Raw genomic sequence first — 23,324 nt, forward strand, 5'->3', positions numbered from 1 at the left:
ACTTTCTAATTCCAACACTTTTAGAAACTGATTTTGTTTCCTAATTTATTTTTAGAATATGTGTTTAGGAACTAACCTTCCTATTTTGTAGGCCGTTAAGATAGAAATCTCTAATTTGGTACACTCCTTCCCTACTTTCTATTTTTCAATTCTCTTTTAATAATCTACTTTCTAGTTTAGATCTTTCCTAATTTATCTTAGAAATCTCCACTTTCTTTTAAAAAAAATTCCTGTTATTTTTTTCTCTTTTTAGGAATCTAACTTATTTTTGTTTTATTTTGCAGGTTTTTAACTTAGGACTCCAATTTGGTAATTTCTTTCCAACTCTTTCTTTCTTTCTAGATTTTCTTTCTTAGGATTAGGTTTTTAATCGAGGGCTGCGAGTGTTTTCATGCCCAAGTGGGCCCGTGACGACACTCGACGTCTCTTGACTGAGAGGAATGGTTGAGGGGTTGACTATCCATCGCAGACTAGACACCGATCGAAATCCCCTGACTGAAGTTATGGCTGAACACCAACCTCCTCTACTTCCACCCGGGGTGGAGGATACCCCAAGATGAGAATGAGGTGCAACGCACCCCCCCTCGTACTTTATGAGATTTTCTACAACCCGGGAGTGAGTACGCCCTCATGCATGATTTTTCCTAAAAAACAGGACAAATGGACATCAAGCCGGAGTTATCCAACTCCTTCCCAAATTCCATGGACTTGAATCAAAGTCCATATTTACATTTGAAAGAGTTCGATGAAAAATAGCTACATTATGTTTTCCTAATGTATCAGAGGTCAATTTGAAACTCTTTCCTTTTTCCTTAAAGGAGAAAGCTAAGACGTGGTTACATTCAGTGTCCCTGATCCATTGGCACATGGAACGACATGCGAGGGAATTTATAAAAAAATTCTTCCCACATCATAAAACGATTACCCTCGAAAAGCAATCATGAACTTTGCCCAAAAGGAAGATGAAACATTCTTCCAATGTTGGGAAAGGTTCAAAGATTTGGTCACTTCATGCCCATAACACGGATTTGAAACATGGCGCATTACAAATTTTTTCTACGATGGAGTGACATCTTCCATGCGCCAAATGGTCGAGACAATGTGTAATGGAGAATTCATTAATAAAGATGTCAACGAGGTATGGGACTACCTCGACAGAACACAATCTTGGGACTATTACCCAAAGTCGAACACCACGCCTAGGCCAACTCAATCAAAGGAGAAAGGTGGATTATATCTCAAAGAAGAGGATGATCTCAAGTGTAAAGTGACTACGCTCATAAGGAAAGTTGAGGCCATGGAAGGAAAGAAGGATAAGGTTAATGAAGTTGTTTGCGGCATCTGTGATTGCAACATTCAAAACTGTCCTACAATACCTGCCTTCCGAGGAGTGTTGAATGAACAAGCCAATGCCGTAAATAACTATCAAAGACCTTTTACTGGACCTAACTCTAACACATACAATCCTGGCTGGAAAAATCATCCAAACTTTAGTTGGAGAAATGGACAAACGGCGACTCCTCCAGGTTTCTTCAATCAAAATCCAAATTAAGTGAAACCTCAAGAGGAACCGGTTCAAAATCCCATACAAGAGTTGGCTCAGGCAATGCGAGAAATTACAGATTTTATACAAAAGATAGATTCTCGTATGACGGTTATAGAAAAGGGGATTTCCTGCACAACCTCTCCCCAATCCTAAACCGCAGTACGAGAATAATGATCCCAGCTCTTCAAATCCGATGGGGCATGCTAAATCCATCACCACTCTTAGGAGTGGGAAGATCATTGATAAAACTCTTCCGGTTAGGCCCGAAAAGCCTCAAGAACCAAGAGGACAACAATGATGGATCCAGATGCCCCACAAAAAGTGGAACCGGAACTTCTAGAGAAGCCGGTTGCTCCATTCCCCAACGGTTGGTTTCACCAAAACCTCTCTTAACTCTCGGATATCCTAGAGGTGTTGAAACAGTGAAAGTCAACATTCCTCTACTTGATGTCGTTAAAAGATACCTTCATATGCCAAATTCCTAAAAGACTTATGCACGACCGACGGAAAATTATTCAAAAGAAAATCTTCTTGACGAGAAAGTGAGTGCCATCCTCAAGCAAGACGTGCCACAGAAATTCAAGGATCCCGTAGCCCAACCATATCATGTGTAATCGGGCACCATCGAATTGATCACGCACTTCTTGACTTAGGAGCGAGCGTCGAGTTGATTCCCTACTCGGTATACAAACAGTTAGGGTTGGGTGAATTAAAACCCACCCTAACCACACTACAACTTCCTGATCACTCCGTTCGTGTACCAAGAGGGATAATTGAGGATGTGTTGGTCCAAGTTGAAAGATTCTACTACCCTGTAGACTTTATCGTCCTGGATACCGAACCCATCAGTAACATGAGCACTCAAATTCTGGTCATTCTTAGTCGCCCATTCCTTGCTACCTCAAATGCAATCAATTACAGGAATGGTGTCATGAGTATGTCTTTTGGAAATTTGACATTGGAGTCAAACATTTTTTCAATAACGAGAAACTCAGAGGATGATGACGATTTCAACGACATTAACATGATTGACTCTTTCGTGGAAGATACGACACCTCTGACCTTTTCCTCTGACTCTCGAGAGTCGTGCCTGGCCCACTCTCATGATTTTGATGATGACATGATTAGGGAGACGTGCGCCTTGCTTGATACTGCACCGGTACTTGAAGTTAACCGATGGAGGCCACAATTTGAAGAATTACCACAAACTGATGTAGTGCCTCTACCGTCTAACCTCAAGCCGCCGAAGCTTGACCTAAAACCTTTGCCCTCTGATTTGAAATATGCATATTTGGGTCAAGATGAGACATACCCGGTGGTGATCTCTGCCCACCTGGGGAAAGAACAGGAGAGTATGCTTATATCTACTCTCATTGAGCATAAAGGAGCCCTGGGATGGACGATAGCGGACCTCAAAGGAATCGATCCCTCGATTTGTACTCACCACATATATCTTGAGGATAATGCAAAAATCGCTCGGCAATCACAACGTAGACTAAATCCAAATATGAAGGAAGTGGTTAAAGCCGAGGTTCTTAAACTACTGGACGTGGGTATTATATACCCTATATCTGACAGTCAATGGGTGAGTCCAACTCAAGTGGTCCCTAAGAAGTCCGGAATCACCATCGTAGCCAATGCTAATAATGAACTCGTGCCAACTAGAGTCACTACTGGTTGGAGAATGTGCATTGACTACAGGAAGTTGAATACCGTCACGAGGAAAGACCACTTCCCTTTACCATTCATTGATCAGATCCTGGAAAGGTTAGCTGGTCATTCCTATTACAGTTTCCTTGACGGGTATTCGGGCTACAACCAGATAGAGATAGCCCCTGAAGACCAGGAAAAGACCACATTTACATGTCCCTACGGCACCTTTGCCTATCGAAGGATGTCATTCGGACTATGTAATGCCCCTGCCACCTTTCAGCGATGTATGCTTAGTATCTTTTCTGATATGGTAGGGCAATATCTAGAGGTCTTCATGGACGATTTCTCTGTTTATGGTCCATCTTTCAGCAAGTGCTTGGAAAGTCTTAAATGTGTGCTGAAAAGATGTGAGGAGAAGAACTTGGTACTCAATTGGGAGAAGTGCCATTTCATGGTTCAGAAAGGAATTGTCCTTGGACATATCATCTCATCCAAAGGAATCGAGGTAGATAAGGCAAAAATAGATCTTATCTCTAACCTACCTCCACCCAAGAACATCAGAGACGAGCGATCCTTCTTAGGACACGCAGGATTTTACAGGCGATTCATAAAGGACTTTAGTCTCCTCTCTCGTCCATTATGTAATCTTCTTCAAAAGGATGTTCTGTACGAGTGGACTGAGCAATGCCAGGAAGCTTTCACCAAGCTTAAAGGCACATTAACCACTGCACCTATCATGCAGCCACCCGACTGGAACCTTCCTTTTGAGCTTATGTGCGACGCTTCTGATTATGCTCTTGGGGCGGTCCTAGGCCAGAGAAAAGACAAGAAGCCCTACGTCATTCACTACGCAAGTAGGACTCTAAATCCTGCCCAAGTGAACTACTCGACTACGGAAAAAGAACTCTTAGCCGTAGTGTTCGCCTTGGATAAATTTAGGTCCTACCTGATCGGATCCAAGATCATTATATATACAGATCATGCGGCACTGAAGTATCTTCTTTCTAAGAATGATTCTAAGCCCCGCTTGATAAGATGGATCCTTCTACTCCAAGAATTCGATTTGGAAATTAAAGATAAAAAGGGAGTAGAGAACGTAGTGGCCGATCACCTTTCTCGCCTTAATACCTCTGAGTCCCTTGAGGCGACTCATATCAATGACATGTTCCCCGATGAACAATTGTTCGAGTCTCCCATTCACCTTGGTTGGCGGATATTGCTAATATCTTGCTACAATTCCTACACACAGTGGACTGCGCAAGATAAGAAGAAATTTTTCACCGAGGTGCGTAACTTTTTCTGGGATGATCCTTATTTATTTAAATATTGCCCAGATCAAATTCTAAGGAGATGTGTACCAGATGATGAGCATCAGAGCGTCATCTCCTTCTGTCACTCAGAGGCCTGTGGTGGTCACTTTTCTGCTAAAAAGACCACGGCCAAGATCTTGCAGTGTGGCTTTTACTGGCCCACTATGTTTAGGGACACTCATGAGTTTTGCAAAGCTTGTGAGCGTTGTCAGAAATTGGAAGCATTGTCCCGTCGAAATATGATGCCTTTGAATCCCATCCTTATCATCGAAGCATTTGATTGCTGGGGCATCGATTTCATGGGACCATTCCCCCAATCGTTTGGAAATTTATATATTTTGCTTGCCGTAGACTACGTCACTAAGTGGGTCGAAGCGATTCCGTGTCGGAATAATGACCATCGCACGGTCATTAAATTCCTAAAAGAGAACATCCTTTCCCGATTTGGAACACCTCGAGCCATCATTAGTGATGGGGGCTCACACTTTTGTAATAGGCCATTCGAGAGTTTAATGAAGAAATACGGTATCTCTCATAAGGTGAGCACCCCATACCACCCACAGACAAGTGGGCAAGCTGAGATTTCTAATAAGGAGATCAAACACATTTTGGAGAAAACGGTTAACCCTGACCGTAAGGATTGGTCAATTCGATTGACCGATGCCTTATGGGCTTACCGTACTGCTTTTAAAACCCCTATTGGAATGTCTCCCTTTAGACTCGTCTATGGGAAGGCTTGCCACTTGCCTGTAGAGTTGGAACATAGAGCCTACTGGGCGATCAAAAATCTAAATTTCAATTTGAACAACGCTAGCTCGCTACGCAAACTTCAGTTGAATGAACTTGAAGAAATCCGGAACGACGCATACGAGAATTCGAGAATTTACAAGGACAGGATGAAGGCGTTTCATGATCAACATATTCTACGAAAATCATTCACACCAGGCCAGAAAGTCCTTTTGTATAATTCTCGATTACATCTCTTTCCGGGTAAGCTTCGATCTCGTTGGACCGGCCCTTACATTGTTGTTACCGCTTATCCTCATGGGGCCGTCGAGATAAGAGATCCCGACAATGGCAAGGAGTTTAAAGTAAATGGACATCGTTTAAAGCCATTTGTCGAGAAATTTGATTCGAGGACATGTCCATGCCTCTCACTGATCCTGTTTACCAGGATTGATCTCCTAGTCTGATGGAGGTATAGGTAGGTTTCCGTTTTCTTAGGACTAGGGTAGTTGCTTTATTTGTCCGGGGCTCAAGACGGTAAACTTAGCGCTCCTGGGAGGCAACCCAGTTCTTCATTTTATGTCATTTTTTTCATTAGTCAGTTCAATGTTTGTGGGTAACATTGCTGCAAACCCTCACGAGACTACAACTCGTCCACTAGGGGTAACCTAGGGGTTTAAAGGCTTGTTGCATACGCTAAATGCAATCGAGAGCACCTACGAAAGTGGTATAGGTAGGATTTTGTCTTTACTTTTGTTGGTTCCTCTCTTGTACTGACCCCCTTTTTACGTACATAGCTATAGAAAGCCTCTTGATCCTTTCAGGTATTATCTTCTCATCACTTCTCATTTACCTATTTTTGTCCCATGTGCATTGCATGCCTATTTCTTTTACATTGAGGACAATGTATATTTTTGGTTGGGGGTGGGAGATTAGGTTACCTAATCAGTGTTTTCTTCATCTTGAGATCAGTGTTTTCTTCATCTTGAGCAAAAAAATTACAAAAAAATTGTGAAAATTTTTAAAATTTTTTCTGAACATTCTTGTACATTCGAAGTGATTTTGATGGCCATCCTGGATTTAGAATTACAAGATAAGTGAATGTTGGTGAATTACTACTCTTGGATTCAGTTGCTCGTTAGAATTCACAGTTAAGTGAATTATTAATCCATGATTAGAAGTTGTAAACATTGATTGAGTCATGATTTCACATGTCACATCTCGCTTACACATTTCAGTTTGAAACTGAAGGGTTAATTTGGCAATCACTGAGCATGATAAAAGCCAGCTTAAAAGATTTGGCCATCAGGGTATAAAAAAGAACTACACTATGGGTTTGCTCCCTATAGGTGTAGATTTAATTCCCCATGAATGATATATGAAAAAGTTTGGTGTACAGTCTTTACCTTAGGTTTGCTCCCTATAGGTGGGGATCTGATCCCTCTTCTTGGCGTTACTTCTAATAAAAAGATAAAAAAATTAAAAGAATAAAAGGATAATGTGTAAGCCGAGTTGAGTTATCGTGATTTCTCTTAGTGTTACCAATGATATCCTTAAATATCGAGGTGGATCTTAATATTAACAAGTCGAGATTAGACTATACATTCATAGATCTCAATGGTTAGAATTTTTCTAATTAATGGAATAATACTTTGAACTTGATTATGAGTTTACCGTGTGCTGGAGTCTAGGAGAAAACAATATCCAACAGTCATGAATCTAACAAATTCTCATATCTAGATTACTCTGCAAAAATCACTCGAGTTTATAAATTGTTCTGTAATTCTCAACTTATTTTTCGCATACTTTGCTCGGGACTAGCAAAATGCTGGTTGGGGGTTGTGTTGAGGGTCAAATATTGCATATCAGACCCATTTATTGCATGAATTTACAAGCATGATACCGTTTAATAACCTGATTTAATTGTGTTTGTAATGCAGAGTGTTTTTACAAGCATGGACTGAAAAAGGGTGGTAAATGCATGAATTTGACGCTCCAGGAGCACCAAGGCAAGGAACGGACTCTAGAAGACCAAGAGCGACGGAATTATACACCAGGGGCGCGGAAATCGAGAAATTGAAGCTCAAGCGGCTTGAAAGTGTCCCGAATGCAAGATCATAGGGTTTTCACCATCCGATTACGTGGCCTGAGGACCATAAATGAACCGTACATGTAAAATTTCAGCTCCTGGATCACTGTGGAAGTGGCCCAACGGATAGATCAGCCCCTTTAATCATTATGTGGGCCCCGCCTGATATCTAGATATACTCCAATTTTGGTCTCAACGCCTTAACTTATGTGCCAAAACAGATGGATGGAGCAGATTTCTTACAAACATCACCATTGGACCCACACATGCAGTGCACGTGCAAGGTGCATATGTACACCGGACGAACGTAAAAAAAAAAGGGCCGTCGGTCAGCAGGCGCTGACCGACTCAAACTTATTTTTTTTCTCATTACGCAGCAACGCAACGCTGCCGACCGTCGGTTCCGCTTGTGGGCCCCATCTATCATGTATCTCCATGATCCAAACCGTCCATTAACTCCAGATATGGTGCGTGACCCTCGCCTAGGTGTCTATTTTTGTCTCCTGCAACCATACACAGATTCTAGCCGTTCAAACATATGACAGACGGTGATATGAAGAGTCCATGGGCCACACCAAATTCGAGCCATAACGCGTCATACCTGAACGGTTTTTCGAGGAGAATGCAGTGCACGGCGTGGATTTCCCAAAACAAAAGCGATGTGGGCCCCACCATCAGACAGCGAAAGTGCATAGCGCACTCTGTTTCGCAGCCGGACGCTGTCCGGTTTTCGCGGCGAGTTGTGCGCCCTTAGGGGCGATCGGACGGCTGATCCGAACCGTTCATCAGGTAGGTGGGCCAAAAATCTCCTAAAGGACACTGTCCTTTTGAAAAGAAGGCAAAGAGGAATAAGAATCCAGACCGGAATCCCGGACTGCGCAGCGGAGGGACTTTTTTTTTCGCAGCTGGCTCGTCTGCGGACTCCAGCTCTCCACCGGTCCTTGTTGCGTAAGGAGAGTCTCCGCATCCTATTTCCGGTAGGACTCTCCGAGGACAGTGCTATAAACATCAAACGAAGGGGTCTTGGATTTATCGGGAGGGAGAGAGAGAGAGAGAACGGCTGGAAGAAACAAAGGGGGCGGCTGCTGTGCACGGTTGGGAAGAGAAGCAGGGAGCAAGGGTGTTTGATTGGTTGGCTGCACGTCAGAAGGGAGCAAGGGTGTTTGGTTCGTGCTCGCTGAAAGCATCGGTTGGGTTTGGCAAGGTTAAGGAGTGATTTTTTTTTCTCTTCTTCCTTCATGTTCTTTTCTTCCCCTTTTTATTTTTTATTTTGTTGTTTATTTAGCCTACCCATGTTGGGCTAAACCCCTTAGCTAGGGCTAAGGGGTGAAGCTTGTGGTGTGAGGGGAGGTTTTACTTTGTGCCATTGAATTGATTTTAATTTATGAACGACCTTGATTATAGTTTGATTAAGGGGAATGTTTTTAGTTTTTAATGGTCTGTTGTGACTGAAATTACAATGGGTCTGCGATGACTTTGAGCATGTTCCTACTCTTTTTATGTGTATGACGTCAGGAAGCCCTGTTGTTCACCATCGTCTCCTGGGCATGGTCGATGACAGTACCATTTTTTTTTCTTGATTTTCATAGCATGTTGATGTGGTTGGTAATTAGTTTAATTCTGTTGTTAGCTTTGTCTCCTGGGCATGGTTTGGTGATGGAATCCATTCTAATTCATACACCTTTCATCTCTTGAAAGCTATATCAATGGCAGTTCAGTAAATTTTCATAATTTGTGATAGTGGCATAAGATCTCCCTGATCTCTACAAGTGGATCCTCTGAATCCCTAGTTTCCTTCCTCTAAATTCCTTAAAGTTTTAGATAATTATTCCACAATTATTTCTCAAATTCTATTTTGTTTAGATCGCATCTCAGTCTAGTTCTAGTTCTACTTGGTTTCAGATAACGTACAGGTATCAGTCCCTGTGGATTCGACCTCGGTCTTACCCAGTTTATTACTACATCACAACCCTGCTCTTGGGGTGTGAACATCGACCATTAAAAACCTTTTGGGGGCCATAAAAGTTTTGGATCAAGCTGATCTTTGTTTTTTCCCTTCTCTTGGGCCTGTATGACCTAATAAAAAGATTGGATTTCAAATAAACAGTACAGTAGGCCTTAGGAAGATTTTAATGATGCATATCCAATCATTATTATTTTCCTATGGTGTGGTCCACCTGAGATTTATATCCCTCTAATTTTTGGTGTGAAGCACTAGAATTATCTGTAAAAATGGATGAACGGAATGGATGAAACACATACATCATGGAGGAGCTAACAGAGCACCGACCACGGTGGATGGAGAGTAGCCAATCCGTTTCTGTCTTGGACGGATCTCCTGCGAAAGCCTTTCGCGAGAAGTTCCTGCGCTGGGAACGCAGTTGGGGCCATTGGGATGTTTGTGAGAAATCCTCACCGTCCATCCATTTTGTGAGTTCATTTTAGGAAATGAGGCCAAAGATGAACCATATTCAATGCTCAGGTGGGCCGAAAACGTGATAACTAAACGTCCATGGTCCACAGTTGAAATATTCGTGGGGCCACTAAAGTTTTAAATCGTGCTAATATTTGTGTTTTCAGTTCATTCCATTAGGAATGACGTTATGAACAGTTTGGATGGCATGTAAACATCACTGTCGAATTAGGGGTGTTTCAATGGTAGGAATTTCCCTAAATACCTTTTCCTTTAATACAGCCCACTTGAGTATTGGATCCTACTCAATTTTGGTCTAATCACCTAAAATTAGCTCACAAAACGGATGGATGGAGTGGATTCCTGACAAACATTACGATGGGTCCCACCTAAGTTCCCTGCAAAAGGCTTTAGCAGGAACTCCGCATCCGCTCCTCTTCGCATGAAGTTCCTGCGTTGGAAGCTTATATGGGGCTCATCGAGAAGAAATTGCCGCCACACTTATATATACAAATCATTAATTTTTTATCTGTTTTTATGAATAATGATATTTTAATTTTCTATTAAGTACTTTGTAGTTTGTTTGGATTAAATAGAATAATTTTATTTTCATTTAATAAAAAATAATTTCTTTATAAAGCATTTCCAATCAGGAGATAGATAGGGGCAAATGTGTCAAATTAACATATTTCAAACATTTCGGATGTTTGTTAACAAACAGATTGTTTCAAAGTCAGTACTTAATTTTCAGACTTCAGCCATAGTTACCAAACAAGTTTTTTTACTTCACATTTCAGATTCAGGCTTCAGATTTCAGATCCGGTCTTTAGACTTCAGATTTAACAAACGGGGCCTAAATATGATTATTTTAAAACTGATTTGAAGCCAATTTTGTAGCTATAATCTAAGAAGCATTCTTATAGCTTGATTTAAACAATCTGTTGTGTTTAAGAACATGAAGTGAATTTTGCAGTTTTTCGTTTTGCTGGAGTATGTGCTAGTTGAATTCTTAAAACTGATTTGAAGCCAATTTCGCACCGGTAATCCTCTTCTTTACAAAGATACTGGCAGGAAGATGCTCATGAATTCTTCCAGTGCATGCTGGACAGGCTTCACAGTTTCTACGTGGACTTGAAACTGCAAGATGAGCCCTCATCTTCACATGCTAACAACTTCATAAACCAGATTTTTGGAGGCCGTCTTAGAAGCCAGGTATAAGCTATAACAGATAATACTTCTTTAGCCGTTTTTTAAAATTATTTTTCTTAAATTTCTAGACAAATCAGATATGACCATTATTCACTGCGTGAGATTGCAAACTAACTATTTATTTTTTTCTTTTTAATTTTCTTTTGAATATCACCTTTAATGTGGCAATTGTGGCCTCAAGATTTTCGGGGAGCTTTTCTTACACCTTTTAACTTGGGGAGCTTTTCTTCATTCATAGGAGTATTTTGGACAATCCCAATTTTACCTATGATTCAGAAATTTTTTCTAATGATTGATACTCGGCATACTCTGGGTAACCATGACAGGAAGTGAGAGATTGTAGCTAATGAATGAGCTTAGAGGCCGAGTCCAAACCACTTTGGACAGGGTTATAGACTGAGCTTAGAAGCCCATGGATTGAACCCAGTCTTGAGATTCACACCCAATAGCTAATTGTTATGTAAGATGGACATCAGATAAACGATAGTTGTTAGCCAAAATCAAGCCATGGATTCCTCAATAACTGCTTCCATGTAATGTAATTGCATCCATTGCATACACTGGATGTTTTGTTTCTTCATCCAGTGGTATTATGTCATCCAATATAACACTATTCCGTTAGGAACAAATTGAAACATGTGAGGCCTTTCCTGCATAACAAATGGTAAACAATGTTGAAACTAGACCAAGGAAAACTACAAGGAGCTAACAGGATGAAAACTACAAGCAAAACAGCAATGAAACTTGGCATTTTTAATTCTCGAACTGGCATTTCTTTTAACTTCCACACTTGTGCTGTCCACATGCTTGGTTGGTAATGCGTGATTTTTATAAACATGCAGGGACTTCCTTTCTCTTTAATGACACTTAAATATTCTAATTTGGCTGGATCCTTTCTTATTGTTTTTGGTTTGTCTGGTGACTCTTTATCAGCTTACCTATGGGCAGTGGCAGTAATCTTTGTTTGGAATTCAATTCACTTGTGCATCCAAAAGCGGCCTAAATCAGCTTAAGTCAGTTAGGAAATAGACATGGATACTCTCATTTCTTATTTCCATCTTTCTGATAACATCATCAATGTAAGTTGATTTGGGGTTGCCATTGACACTGGGGAATGTGACTGTTCTCCAGCTCAAGCTAAAGTGAGGAAGACATTTTATACAAATGTTCCTGATGAATATATGCTAGCTGTTGAAGATCTGGTTGTCCCAAGAATGAATTTGGTAATGCATCAGAGAAAGAGCATTACCATGTGAAGGTATTATTTTAGCCTCTGTGGCTACTTTGTTACTAGTTTCCATTGAATAGATGTTGTAATGCTCAAAGGTTTTTTTTTTTTTTTTTGGTTATTTAATGTAGGTGCTTGACAAACATGGAGTGACTCTTTCATGCAAATGTTCTACAACAGAAAATGGTGGAAAACTTGAGCTTCGTAAGGCAAGTATTATGCCTTCCTCTAGTCAATATTCATAACTAGATGCTATTAGTTAAATGCATGTGCATTGCATTTAGGAAATAATTCAAAGTATGCAAAAGAACAATAAAATCACGGATCGCTCCATGATTTATATGATCGAGGTTAATCTGTGTATGTTGATTGCTCTCTGGGGACCAAAATGTGTCCAGAAATGGATCCATCCACACATGAGTGAACCATTGTTCTGTCCATTAGATGGTATACATGTCAAAAATCCAGCTCATTCATCAGGTAGTGTACACTTTGCACATGCCCTGGGCCAAAAACTGATGTTGGTCTGCTAATCAAGGAAAATTATACTTCTATGAGAAAAATCCTAGTACACTGCACATATACTCAGGCCAAAGATCATGTTGCTCCTTTGTGATAAATGGGTTGGGAATCTTAGAATCGGATTTTTGTGAAGGTTTTAGCATTCTCAACCCCAAGGATTGTGTATGGAATCCGCGAGCACTTAGTTCTCAACTGGTAATCTTTGTTGGGAGGTCGGGAAATACAGACCATTGATCCGATGGGCCCTGCTAAAATGCAGGTAAGATTCTCACGTGCTTGTGTAATTAGTGAATGTAGGGGCATCTGCAATTAGCATGAAACAGAATTTCTAGATGAAACAGATCTCTTCCATAAAGAGTGATCAGATACAAAATTTTGGATTCTTAGATCGATATTTAGTCTGGTACATGTTACAGGTTGAATTAATCAAAAAGCGGCATTTCATTGCAGATACATTATGCCTCATTAAGGATTTCCACCCGAAGCTAACACTATTTACTAGGGAGACTTTTGGACAACTACTGACCTCCAGGAAAGGATTATATTGGAGACAGGTTCTCAATTGGTGCAGTTTGGCACAACAGGTTTAAGGTTTTCAAAGGTAAAATTTTTTCAAAAATTGTTACTTATTAGTTGTACGGTTTTGCCTGTTTGGCTATATCAGGTTGTGGCTGCATGGAAAGTTGTATTGCGATAAACATTTGTCGAATGGAAAATGGACATTCATGTGCATTTATAGTCTGAAAACATTAAATAGACTGTTAACTGTTTTATGGGTATTGTGTGGATTATTGTCTTGATGAATGTTAAATGGATGAAACATGCACGCACATGTTTAATCTTGATTGATTATAATATTATTAAACAATTGTGTGAATTATTTTTTGAATGACTATCAGGTGTACAATTGTGTGAATTATTTTTTGAATGACTATCAGGTGTAATATTCAAAAAAAATATATATATATACAAACAAATCTAGCAATTTTTAAAAAATTCGAAGCTATTTTAGCGACGGACCAAATCCGTCGCTAATTTTTGAACAAGTCGATGGACGACGGAATTAAGGTCCGTCGCTCTCCTCACATTAGCGACTAACCTTATCTGTCGCAAATATTTTTAATGACGAATAATTCGGATGGGTTTTTTGAATTTCAGCGACGGATTTTTATTTTTTGCGACGGATCTTATCCGTCAGTACTCTGCGATTGACCTTATTTGTCGAAGATTGAATGACGGATTTTATTTAGTTTTACGATGGATGTAGTCCATGGAGAAAAAAAATGACCCAGTAAACAGCGACTGACCAAGTAACGGACGAAATCCGTCGTTTATTTAGTTTTATGACGGATGCAGTCCGTCGCAAATTCATGATTTTAGCGTAGTGTTTATTCCATACTAACATTGTTTCAATGAAATAAATCTAAATAATTTCTTAAAATCTCAAAATCAATACCGATATGCATTTTAAGTTAATCAAACTATACTAGCAAGTAATTAGAAATGGTTTAATGTCGTCACTTCATCTTCAGATAAGTACGATCATGTTTCACATGTTTTATATTTAGTTACGGTGCATCCTTCCAATTCTTGCGTCACATCATCTGCTAATAGCTCCTCTATATAGTTTTTTCATCAATAAAAAGGTAAGCTGGTCAGGCTTAGTGAAATAATCCAGCATGGTTCATAATCATAATAATTAAAATAACATAAAAATGGATGTACAATGATATGGATACAAATGATGTATGAATACATCAGATGGGATGATCGTCCATCTGCTTAGGTTGGAGGTCGTCAACCCACATCCACCCGTTGGGTAGGCTTCCACCTTTCTGTAGGATTGGGTATAGCTCGTATCTGGTAACGCTCTACCAGGATCGACATTTCTTCCAAGGACGGCCCCTAGGATCGACCATGCATTACACAAATACAATGAATGATGAATAATATGTAAATGCATATTTTTCATATTTTGCATATTGATCAAAATATTCATGTATGAATTTAGCGTATAATTATCATAACAAAATACTCAAATTAATATATTAATCAATTAAACAATCACAAACAATTTATTTTAATTTTAATGAATCATGAGACAAGTTGGGTTACTCACATGAGTCTGATAGTATAAAACCCACAAGGTAAATGAGTTTGTTTGAATTCAGAGATCCTATCAATTATATCAGCAACATTATTATTCATATAGTTATTTTACATGGTGGGGCCCACCTTGATATATATCCAAAGTAGTCAAACCCTAAATGATTAAATAATTAAAATTATGTCTATTTAAATTTAATTATTAAGATTTAGATTTTCTTTTTAAAATCCTAAAATTGAATGTCAAATAATTAATTGGGGTGGCCCACTGGATGATTGGATCAACCAGATTCTTGAGATATTACCATGTTTTGCCTCTACACATTAGATGGATGGTATGGATCTAACCACACATACACCGATGGCCAATCTCGACCTTCTACGCAAAGTAATACCAACACTTGCGAAAAAATCTAAGATTCCTTTATTAAACACTTTTATATCTGACTAATGTGGCTTATGGTCAGATTGATATGAAAATTATGGCCTTTGTATATTTTGGCCTTAGGGATCATATAATCCGTACAGATCTATCTTAACACAATTAGATTCTATCCATTCAATATATTCCTAAAATATTACTAATCAGGTCTGAAATCATAAAAAAATCACTTTATTAAAATTGACTCTACACACCTATACAATGATAGTGTGGATAATCCACACCATCCATTATATGATCAAGAAGAAATTAACAATATAATAAAAAAAATTAAAAAGATCTAACGATTAGAACTTACCTGATCAAGCCTTTTTAAAATCTCATCTCTCTTATTCTTCAGGGCTTCCTATTTTTTTTTTCTATTAAGCAGAAATCTCTCCATATCCCTTTTTTTTAAAAAATAAAAAATAAAAAATAAAAAACTTAAGATAGGATGAGCTCATCCTCCCTTATCCTGAATTAAAATTGTTTTTATGACATTTGATAAAAAAAATAAATTATTATTACTACTTAAAGAATCAATTCCTAAACCTGTCTCTCAACTAAGAATGTTTCTACCAACTCAACTATTGACTTGTTTTTATTTTTTATTTAAAAATAAAATCTTTAAATATTTATTTTAATTTTTTTAGTGCACTAAAATTTAGGGTAATTACACCAGGCACCTTAAGAGCTTAAGAGTGCCTAGGGCTCGATGATTTTTAAGGAGAAAATGGCTGTGAAAATGGACTATATGTTTACCTATAGTTGGCTATCATTGGTTAGTACTTGCATATATGACTGCAAGGAGGATTACTGAATGGTTTGGATTAATTAGGCTTTCAAGCGTAGTATAAAGGTTTTCTTAAAAGGGGGGGATTATATTTATTTATTTATTTGCTGAGAATAGAGAAGAATGAATTAGTTGGTAAAATGTATTATATTTTTAAGTGTAATAGAGAAGAGTAGTTTTTCTTTGCAAGGCGAAAATAGATTAATTGGGTTTTTTAAGGGCCCGTCACATTTTGGTTGGGTATGGTGGTGGTTCTTGGAGTTTGGAGGAATCTTCTCATCAAACTATATATATATATATATATATATATATATATATATATATATATATATATATATATAAAAGTGAGGTGACTCGAGACTGGTAGAATGACCCACATGCTAACCATGTGCAACTTGGGCTATGATTCATTGATGAGGTTTTCGATGAACTGGTTGACTCGAAATATATTAGAAGACTGATAGTAAACTATGCCTTGTACCCCAATCTGTGAATGTGTTTATCAACTTGGACCACTTAAATTATATCCCCCTTCCTTGATGGGTCCCACTACTGAAATGCTATGAGTATAGCAAGATGACTTTATGTAAGGGAACTTGAATTTTCACCATCTAAAACATGGGTTTGGAGGAAATTAATTTTTTGCAATTTTCTGCCAAAATCATGCTTTATATGGCGAAAATTCAAATATCCATAACTTGTGTTAGGGGTAATTTATATTTTTGCTTTGTTATAATTGTATGGTTGAGATAGGTCTTTCCTGCAAGGTTGAAATTCAGTTTTTTGTTGCTAACAATTGAGAAGAAACTAGAGAGAGAGAGAGAGAGAGAGAGAGAGAGGTTCGTCCTTCTACATTGAACTGAAATGGGGGAGTGAATGTGGCTGATTTCATCACATTTAACATACTTAATCCAATATGTTTCTAATTATTCTCTTCCTGCGTTTGGATTGGTTTGGTTGGTGGTTCTTGTTGGATAGAACTTTCTTTACCTAAGTAAAAAAAAGGTAGAGATCCCAAATGCTAATTCTGTCAGTCCATGGCTATGTTTCATTAAAGATGTTTTGGATCAACAGGACTTTCCTGACTCTGATGTGCCCATCAATTGGACCACCCAAATTTTATACAACTTCTTTGATGGGCCACATTTCATAAATGCCTTCAGTATTTAGTAAGATCACTAAAATTGCTAAAGATATAGAATTTTTTATGGGGTTGTTAAACGATTCAAAGCAACAGTAGAAGATTGGACGGTTGGGATCCTCTGCTCCATGAGATTTTGCAATGTGTCCAATTCAAGAGGTGCATATCTAGAGAGCAGCTAGCCTATGGAAGCTTTACTTTCGTATAGACATGGAGGGCGGTATTTTTGCTGACGTGGATGGAAAACTTCATGATTGATCAGATCCACCCCGTCAATTGAGCAGACCGCCTTGTGCTTTTACCAGGCCAAAAAATAAGGCCCATTCAACATTCAGTTGGGCAGTTGGGACACACCATCGAAAGCAGTTGAGGTGTGAAGTCCCATCACTAAAATCATCTAAATTTGGCGTGGCGTCCACCGTGGGGTGCATATGCCATCCAATCCACTGATATGACACTGCACATTAGGGTAAATGATTTTGCCTAAAATCAGGAAATTCCAAGACCCATGTGGGCCACACAAGGTGAATTTAGAGGTTTTAAGAAACATGGATCCCAATGGTACTGTGACCTACCAAGTCTTGGATTTGATTGAATTTTAGGATACATAGAGAAAATGTGATGGTGCACGTGGTCGATAGGGTGGATCTGATGCATTTTTGTCCTGCGCAGCGCTCAGTTAGGGTTAGTAACGATTTTGGCGTGCCTACGCAGGTGAGGATAGCGCAGTCCTTTCATATGATAAACGTTTTCTAGCTCAACCCTTCGGAATTAAGCTTAAAATGTCGGTTAGAACCATTGCTGATGCAAAAGGGAGTTGGCTACCAAAAGGGAAAGGTAGTAACGATTTTGTTTTCTCAAGATTTTTACTCTACCGTGAATTTTCAATGAGTCGTCATCCGACCGTACACCTGATACCAGTAACTTTGTTGGATTCCTGAGATTGTCTGAGCTGTGCCATGGCTTGCCTACAACTTGTTAGGTGGAGGAACATGTTCTCCGCCAGTGGCAGGGCGATGATTAAAGTGTTCTTATGAACCATCAATCTTCTCTGTTATAATGCTGCGTGTACACGAGGAACCAACTGTGGCTGTTGGAACGTTGAACTGATGGGCCCATTTCACAGATTAGCAGATACTATGCCATTTTTCAATTTTATTTTATTTTTTCTTTTTTTTAAAAGGCAGTCCTTGCCTTAGTGGTAGGCTCTGAGGAGTTTCAACACGGGGTCTTGGGTTCGAAACCCATGGGTGACACCACACATGCGTGGGTAAAAGAATTTAGATAATCATAATTGATGAAAACATTACTTTTCACAACATTATTTCAAATCTGTACATCTGCAAAAGAATTTAGATAATCATAATTGGTGAAAACATTACTTTTCACAACATTATTTCAAATCTGTACATCTGCTTTATATATGTTACGGTGGACCCCGTAAAAATTAAGGGTGACCATCTCATAAATTTTTTTCTTTTCGTTTCTTTTTTTAACATATCGGCCAAAATCCCACTATTCTTTACAACGGTTAAGTGAGGGATCCTAGCCTTTGAGTTTTAACCGGATAAATCTACTCCAACCATACCATTACATGTGTAATCGCACATAAGATCTATTGCCAGAAGAATATACATAAATAAATAAATAACATTAACTGGTTCGGGTAGCTAAGCCAGCATCTTTCACCACCAGCTCTGATGGCTTGACTAGTCAAAGAAGAACTTTAATCCAATCAGGCTCACATGGCTTCCTTATCTGTCTAACGTGTGCTCGCTTCTTTTTTAACAGGTCCTTCCTCTTTGATGATCAGCTCTTCTTTAACAGGTGCTTCCTCTTTCATGATCAGCTCTTCTTTAACAGGTGCTTCCTCTTTCATGATCAGCTCCTCTTGTTCAATGAGGGGCTGACCCACCTCTTCCTTCAATCCAACGGCATTTGTTTCCTTCTGGACGGCCTCACCTTCATCACCTGTGAAGGAATCTATGGGCTGGTCCCCCTTTTTCTCTACTTCTTCCGTCAAGTCCTCTACCTGCATTCCCATTTACACCATCAATGAAAATATTATTTGAAAATATTTACTGCATATAGCCCACCCATGATGGATGTACTGTTAGATGTTCTGGACCGTCTATTAGTGGACCTACCAAGGATGGACAACCAACAGTAAACTCTCATTATTCTGACAGTCCTAGAGGCCGGATTGGCAGTATTCAAAGCCACGGATGAAAACTAATATTGAACAGTGTATTCAACTGGGAAAATGGGTTGGCTAAGAGTGTCCAGCCTGCATGATTTACTCACGGCCCACCACATGCACGGTTCAGATCATCCCACCATAAGCTTCGGTTCTACATAGCTGTCAAGGTTTTACTCTTACTTGTTTATCTATTAGAAATGTATAACGTAGAAACATGTTAATTTGATGACCGAAATAGACCATGACAAGAAATCATTCCAATCCACTGATATGACACTGCACATTAGTGCTGTATATGATGATAAAAAATTGAAATGACCATTTGCAATTCAACTACCCGAATTTCAGTGACGGTCCATATGATACCAGTCCGATCATGGTCGAACGGCTAAGGATTGTGGAAACAGGCGCCACCTGCTAGGTCATCAAGAAGTGATCACCACAGTTTGACAATCGGACGGTTATTAAGATGCTTACGCACTGAAATTAGGTAATCTCCTTGCACCAAGTGGTTGCTTAAAAGTAATATTAGGGAGTAAACCTTGTCAATGAAGTCTTTGGCCTGTTCAGCATCATCCCCCACTTCTTTGGCAGCGTTCTCAACCCACAAAGCAACACACTTCAGCGGCGTATTGTCGGGAAGATTATCTCCCACCTTATCCGCGACATGTTCCACCACCTCGGCAACATCCTCCACAGCCTCGACTACATCTTCCACCATATTCACCACTTGTTCAACCTTCCCTAAACATGCCCCAAAGACTCAGAATCTAACACTACAATGCACCAGTCATTCTACATTAAGCATGGTGTTTACCATAGTTGGCATGCAAGGCAATTCGACTTGGGAATTGGCTGAGTCAACCCGGCCTGGTCACTGATCTAGTCACTGGGTCAGGAGAAATAGGGACGCACGGGACTTGGGCCTGGTTTCCCAAGTCAAAGTGTGACTGGGTCAGGGTGAGCCTTTAGGGGCGGATCTGTAATTTTCAAGAGAGAGAAATTAATTTATTTGACCATAAGAATGGTAAAAAAAAATTTATTTTTGACCCGAGTGGTTAACATGCCAAGTCCCAAGTTGACCCAGCACCGGTGATAGACCGAGTCCCACACTGAATCCTGTTTGGAAAGCTATGGTGCGTGCCAAGCACAACTCCAAGAGCAATGCATATGTTTAGCCTTTAAAAAAATGTTTGTATGCATATGCTTACTACCTATTATCTGTGAAAATCCACCTTTTAGCTTCAAAAATGGTAGAACTATAGAGAGTAACGATCGCAAAATCCAACATGCCCTGCATCAAATGCCCAATTTGTTACAAGCACAATACAATATTTTAGGCTATGCTAACAGAGAAGACAAAAAGGAAAATAATCAAGTTGCTATGAGATTATTACCAGCTAGGGAGATTGAGTGATGGAGGTTTTGGAGCTCCTGGGAGACTGCTGCTGTTCCTGTATCAAATCAATGCATCCAAATCACACAAACTAGACATTGATAATGTGCACTATTGATCACTACGATCAACCATAGCTCAAAAAAATATCCACCGTTGGTTGCAACAGTGAGTAATATTTTTCCAGCATTACTTTGCCAACCGTGATTAGTGCTTAAAATATAAAGAGTATGTGTGTGGTGTAATAAATTTGACTGGACAAATGAGTAGGCTCACAGGATCTGACAGTATTCAGATTGTGTCTATGTCCGGTGATTTATCTCAATATTACAGAATTAGAAAGGATCTTATCACCTCCTTGATTTCATGGTTTTTTTTTTTTTTTAAATAATAATAAAAAAAAAAGGTGGGATACACAAATATATTGAAAATGGAAAATGTACATCCTGGAGATTCGGGTAGGCCACACCTATCATATGGAAGAAAAAAAAACTACGAAAGGAAAAGTTAGCGCGAGCTGGAATCACCTACATAAAGGGCGCCAACAGGCTAATAGCCTCCAACCAAACCAGAGGATAGTCACTCAGGATGAGGGCAAGACGGTGCATGGGGCAGGAAACCAGCGGAGGCCGTCCCCAACGCGAGGAAGGAGGCCACTCAGGGTCAGCCGATCCCTTTTTTTGGGTCTGATTTCGTGGTCAACATTTCCAAATTATGATCAATAATTTAGATAGCTTAGACATGAGTCAGATGGACGAAAGTATATAATTAATATTTTCCCCCCATTTTTTCTCTGAAAAACTCTTGATTTTGAAGAAAAATCCTTCTGCTTTTATGAGGGAGCAGGGATCTAAAGATTAGGTGGAATTTGAATAAGGCAGGGGTTATCTCATCTAATCCAAGTTTTCTTTTTTCCCAATGAATTCTTGCTATTTGAATTTGATAGTTCTGAAAAATAAAACAAAAAGAATGATATAGAAGAAAATACATATGAGAATCGCTCACTAGTGATTGCCCATAAGTGAGACCCACATGCTCATATCCAATAAAATCTACACCTCCATGGTGCGTTTTAGTGTGGGATATATATATATATATATATATATATATATATATATATATATATATATATATATAAAGCCCTTGAAAATGGTTGAGAAGAGGAGAAAGAAATAGTTTTATTGAACATTACGTCACCGTATGGAGTTCGCTCCGGCCTTTTCCAGTCATGCGGGCGGATTGCGCCCCTCGGCTTGCCAATAACCATCGGAGAGAGGAACCAATGATCTGAGCTTGAGGCCGACGGCGAGAATGGAGATTGAGACTACGGGAGCTATTCGAAGGAATGGATGTTAACGTGGACATGGTACTTGAAATCTTTGTATTAAGCCCTTGGAACAGCTCAATATTCAAATCTCTCACGGTTTGGCAGGCTACCTAATCCTCTCAATGGAAATGAAACTCGACTAATGACTGTTTGGATGCCAGATACTAGATATATATGAGCAGTCATCCATAGGATTCCACGTGGGATTAAAAAGCTTCTAATAGGAAGAAAGCGTGTTTGGCCGAGTAATGAAAGAAAATTGTGTTTTGCCCATGTGATCGGTGCCTTTTACGACAAGTTTCCAAGGTTTGAGTTCGTATATACCTGCGTTGTATCCTCGGAGTTTCTGGTGGGGACGCGGATTGGGTACTACCCCCGCCCATACCGAGATCGGAACGGGCAGGAGCTCTGAGGGGCCACCGTGATGTATGGGTTTAATCCACACCGCCTACGGATCTAAGCCCAAAAATGAGGCATTTCCAAAACTCAAGTAGACCATAGGTGGGGATTAAGCTCCTACCGTTGAAAACTTCTTGGGAGCCGCAGAAGTTTTGGGTCAAGCTGATTTTTGTGTTTTCCCTCCATCCTTGTCCATGTGACCTTATGAACATCTTGGATGGAAATTAACCATCACGGTGGGCCTTGGGAAAGTTTCAACGGTGGATATCATTATTACCACTGCTTCCTGTGGTGTGGTCACCTTGAGCCTTGGATCTGACTCATTTTTGGGCTTATGCCTATAATGATATGAAAAAATGAATGGACGGTGTGGATAAAACCCATACGTTACTGTGGCCCCTCAGAATTCCGGCCTGTTCCGAACTCGAGACCGACGGTGTGGTACCCAATCCGCGTCCGTTCGGTAGTACGAGTGGGATAAGTTGTTTTTTTATATTCATGTTTCTTTTCTTAAATAGCCTTTGATTTGAAGGTCATTGCTTTGATGGAAAGTAGAGGGTTTTACATCAAGGATACTTTATTGCTATGGTCATCAACTTTGGGTCCGATCCGATTTCTGATCTAGATGTTCTGCACAGCCTCCGGTTTTGGAGGATCGTATTTTCCCTTATATGATAAATGGGTCCAGTGCCGCGATGCAACTTATGGTGGATCATGAACGCACCCCTTCATATGGCCCTACCATGACTCAATCCGAACCGTCCAAATTATGGTCCCACCGTGGGTGGTGAATTGCACACGAATTACAAGGGTCAGATGCGCCTAGCCTTGAGAAGATCGACGTT

The 23,324-nt window shown here is 39.6% G+C and overlaps 1 protein-coding gene, 1 long non-coding RNA gene and 1 other non-coding gene across 8 annotated transcripts in view; 1 reads left to right on the forward strand and 2 right to left on the reverse strand.

The window, feature by feature from the left end:
- The window catches only part of LOC131234590 (uncharacterized), a 49,141-nt gene extending 26,895 nt beyond the window's left edge, over positions 1-22,246 (reverse strand). The window contains exons 1-5 of one of the 3 annotated variants that reach the window (XM_058231523.1): positions 21,946-22,234; positions 20,755-20,811; positions 20,572-20,651; positions 19,899-20,101; positions 18,503-19,189 (exon numbers count right to left, since the gene is read on the reverse strand). In XM_058231523.1, coding sequence (XP_058087506.1) covers positions 18,920-19,189; positions 19,899-20,101; positions 20,572-20,651; positions 20,755-20,811; positions 21,946-22,118 — 783 coding nt within the window. In that variant the 5' untranslated portion in view covers positions 22,119-22,234 and the 3' untranslated portion in view covers positions 18,503-18,919. Of the gene's footprint in view, positions 1-18,502; positions 19,190-19,898; positions 20,102-20,571; positions 20,652-20,754; positions 20,812-21,945 lie in introns of those variants that run through there. The other 2 variants (XM_058231527.1, XM_058231535.1) reach the window with 2 other exon arrangements.
- LOC131238381 (small nucleolar RNA R71) lies at positions 924-1,029 on the reverse strand. The gene has a single exon (XR_009167784.1). It is a non-coding gene; the product is annotated as a small nucleolar RNA R71 (small nucleolar RNA).
- On the forward strand, positions 10,617-13,469 carry LOC131234616 (uncharacterized). 4 transcript variants are annotated; one of them, XR_009165740.1, is made up of 3 exons: positions 10,617-11,963; positions 12,078-12,204; positions 12,306-13,469. It is a non-coding gene; the product is annotated as an uncharacterized LOC131234616 (long non-coding RNA). The 4 variants fall into 4 exon arrangements; XR_009165738.1 differs by having other exon boundaries at positions 10,617-11,959; XR_009165739.1 differs by having other exon boundaries at positions 10,617-10,949; positions 11,880-12,204.
- Positions 22,247-23,324: the final 1,078 nt, after the last annotated feature.

The sequence above is a fragment of the Magnolia sinica genome, chromosome 2, assembly GCF_029962835.1.
Source record: "Magnolia sinica isolate HGM2019 chromosome 2, MsV1, whole genome shotgun sequence".
In the NCBI taxonomy this organism is placed as follows: domain Eukaryota; kingdom Viridiplantae; phylum Streptophyta; class Magnoliopsida; order Magnoliales; family Magnoliaceae; genus Magnolia; species Magnolia sinica.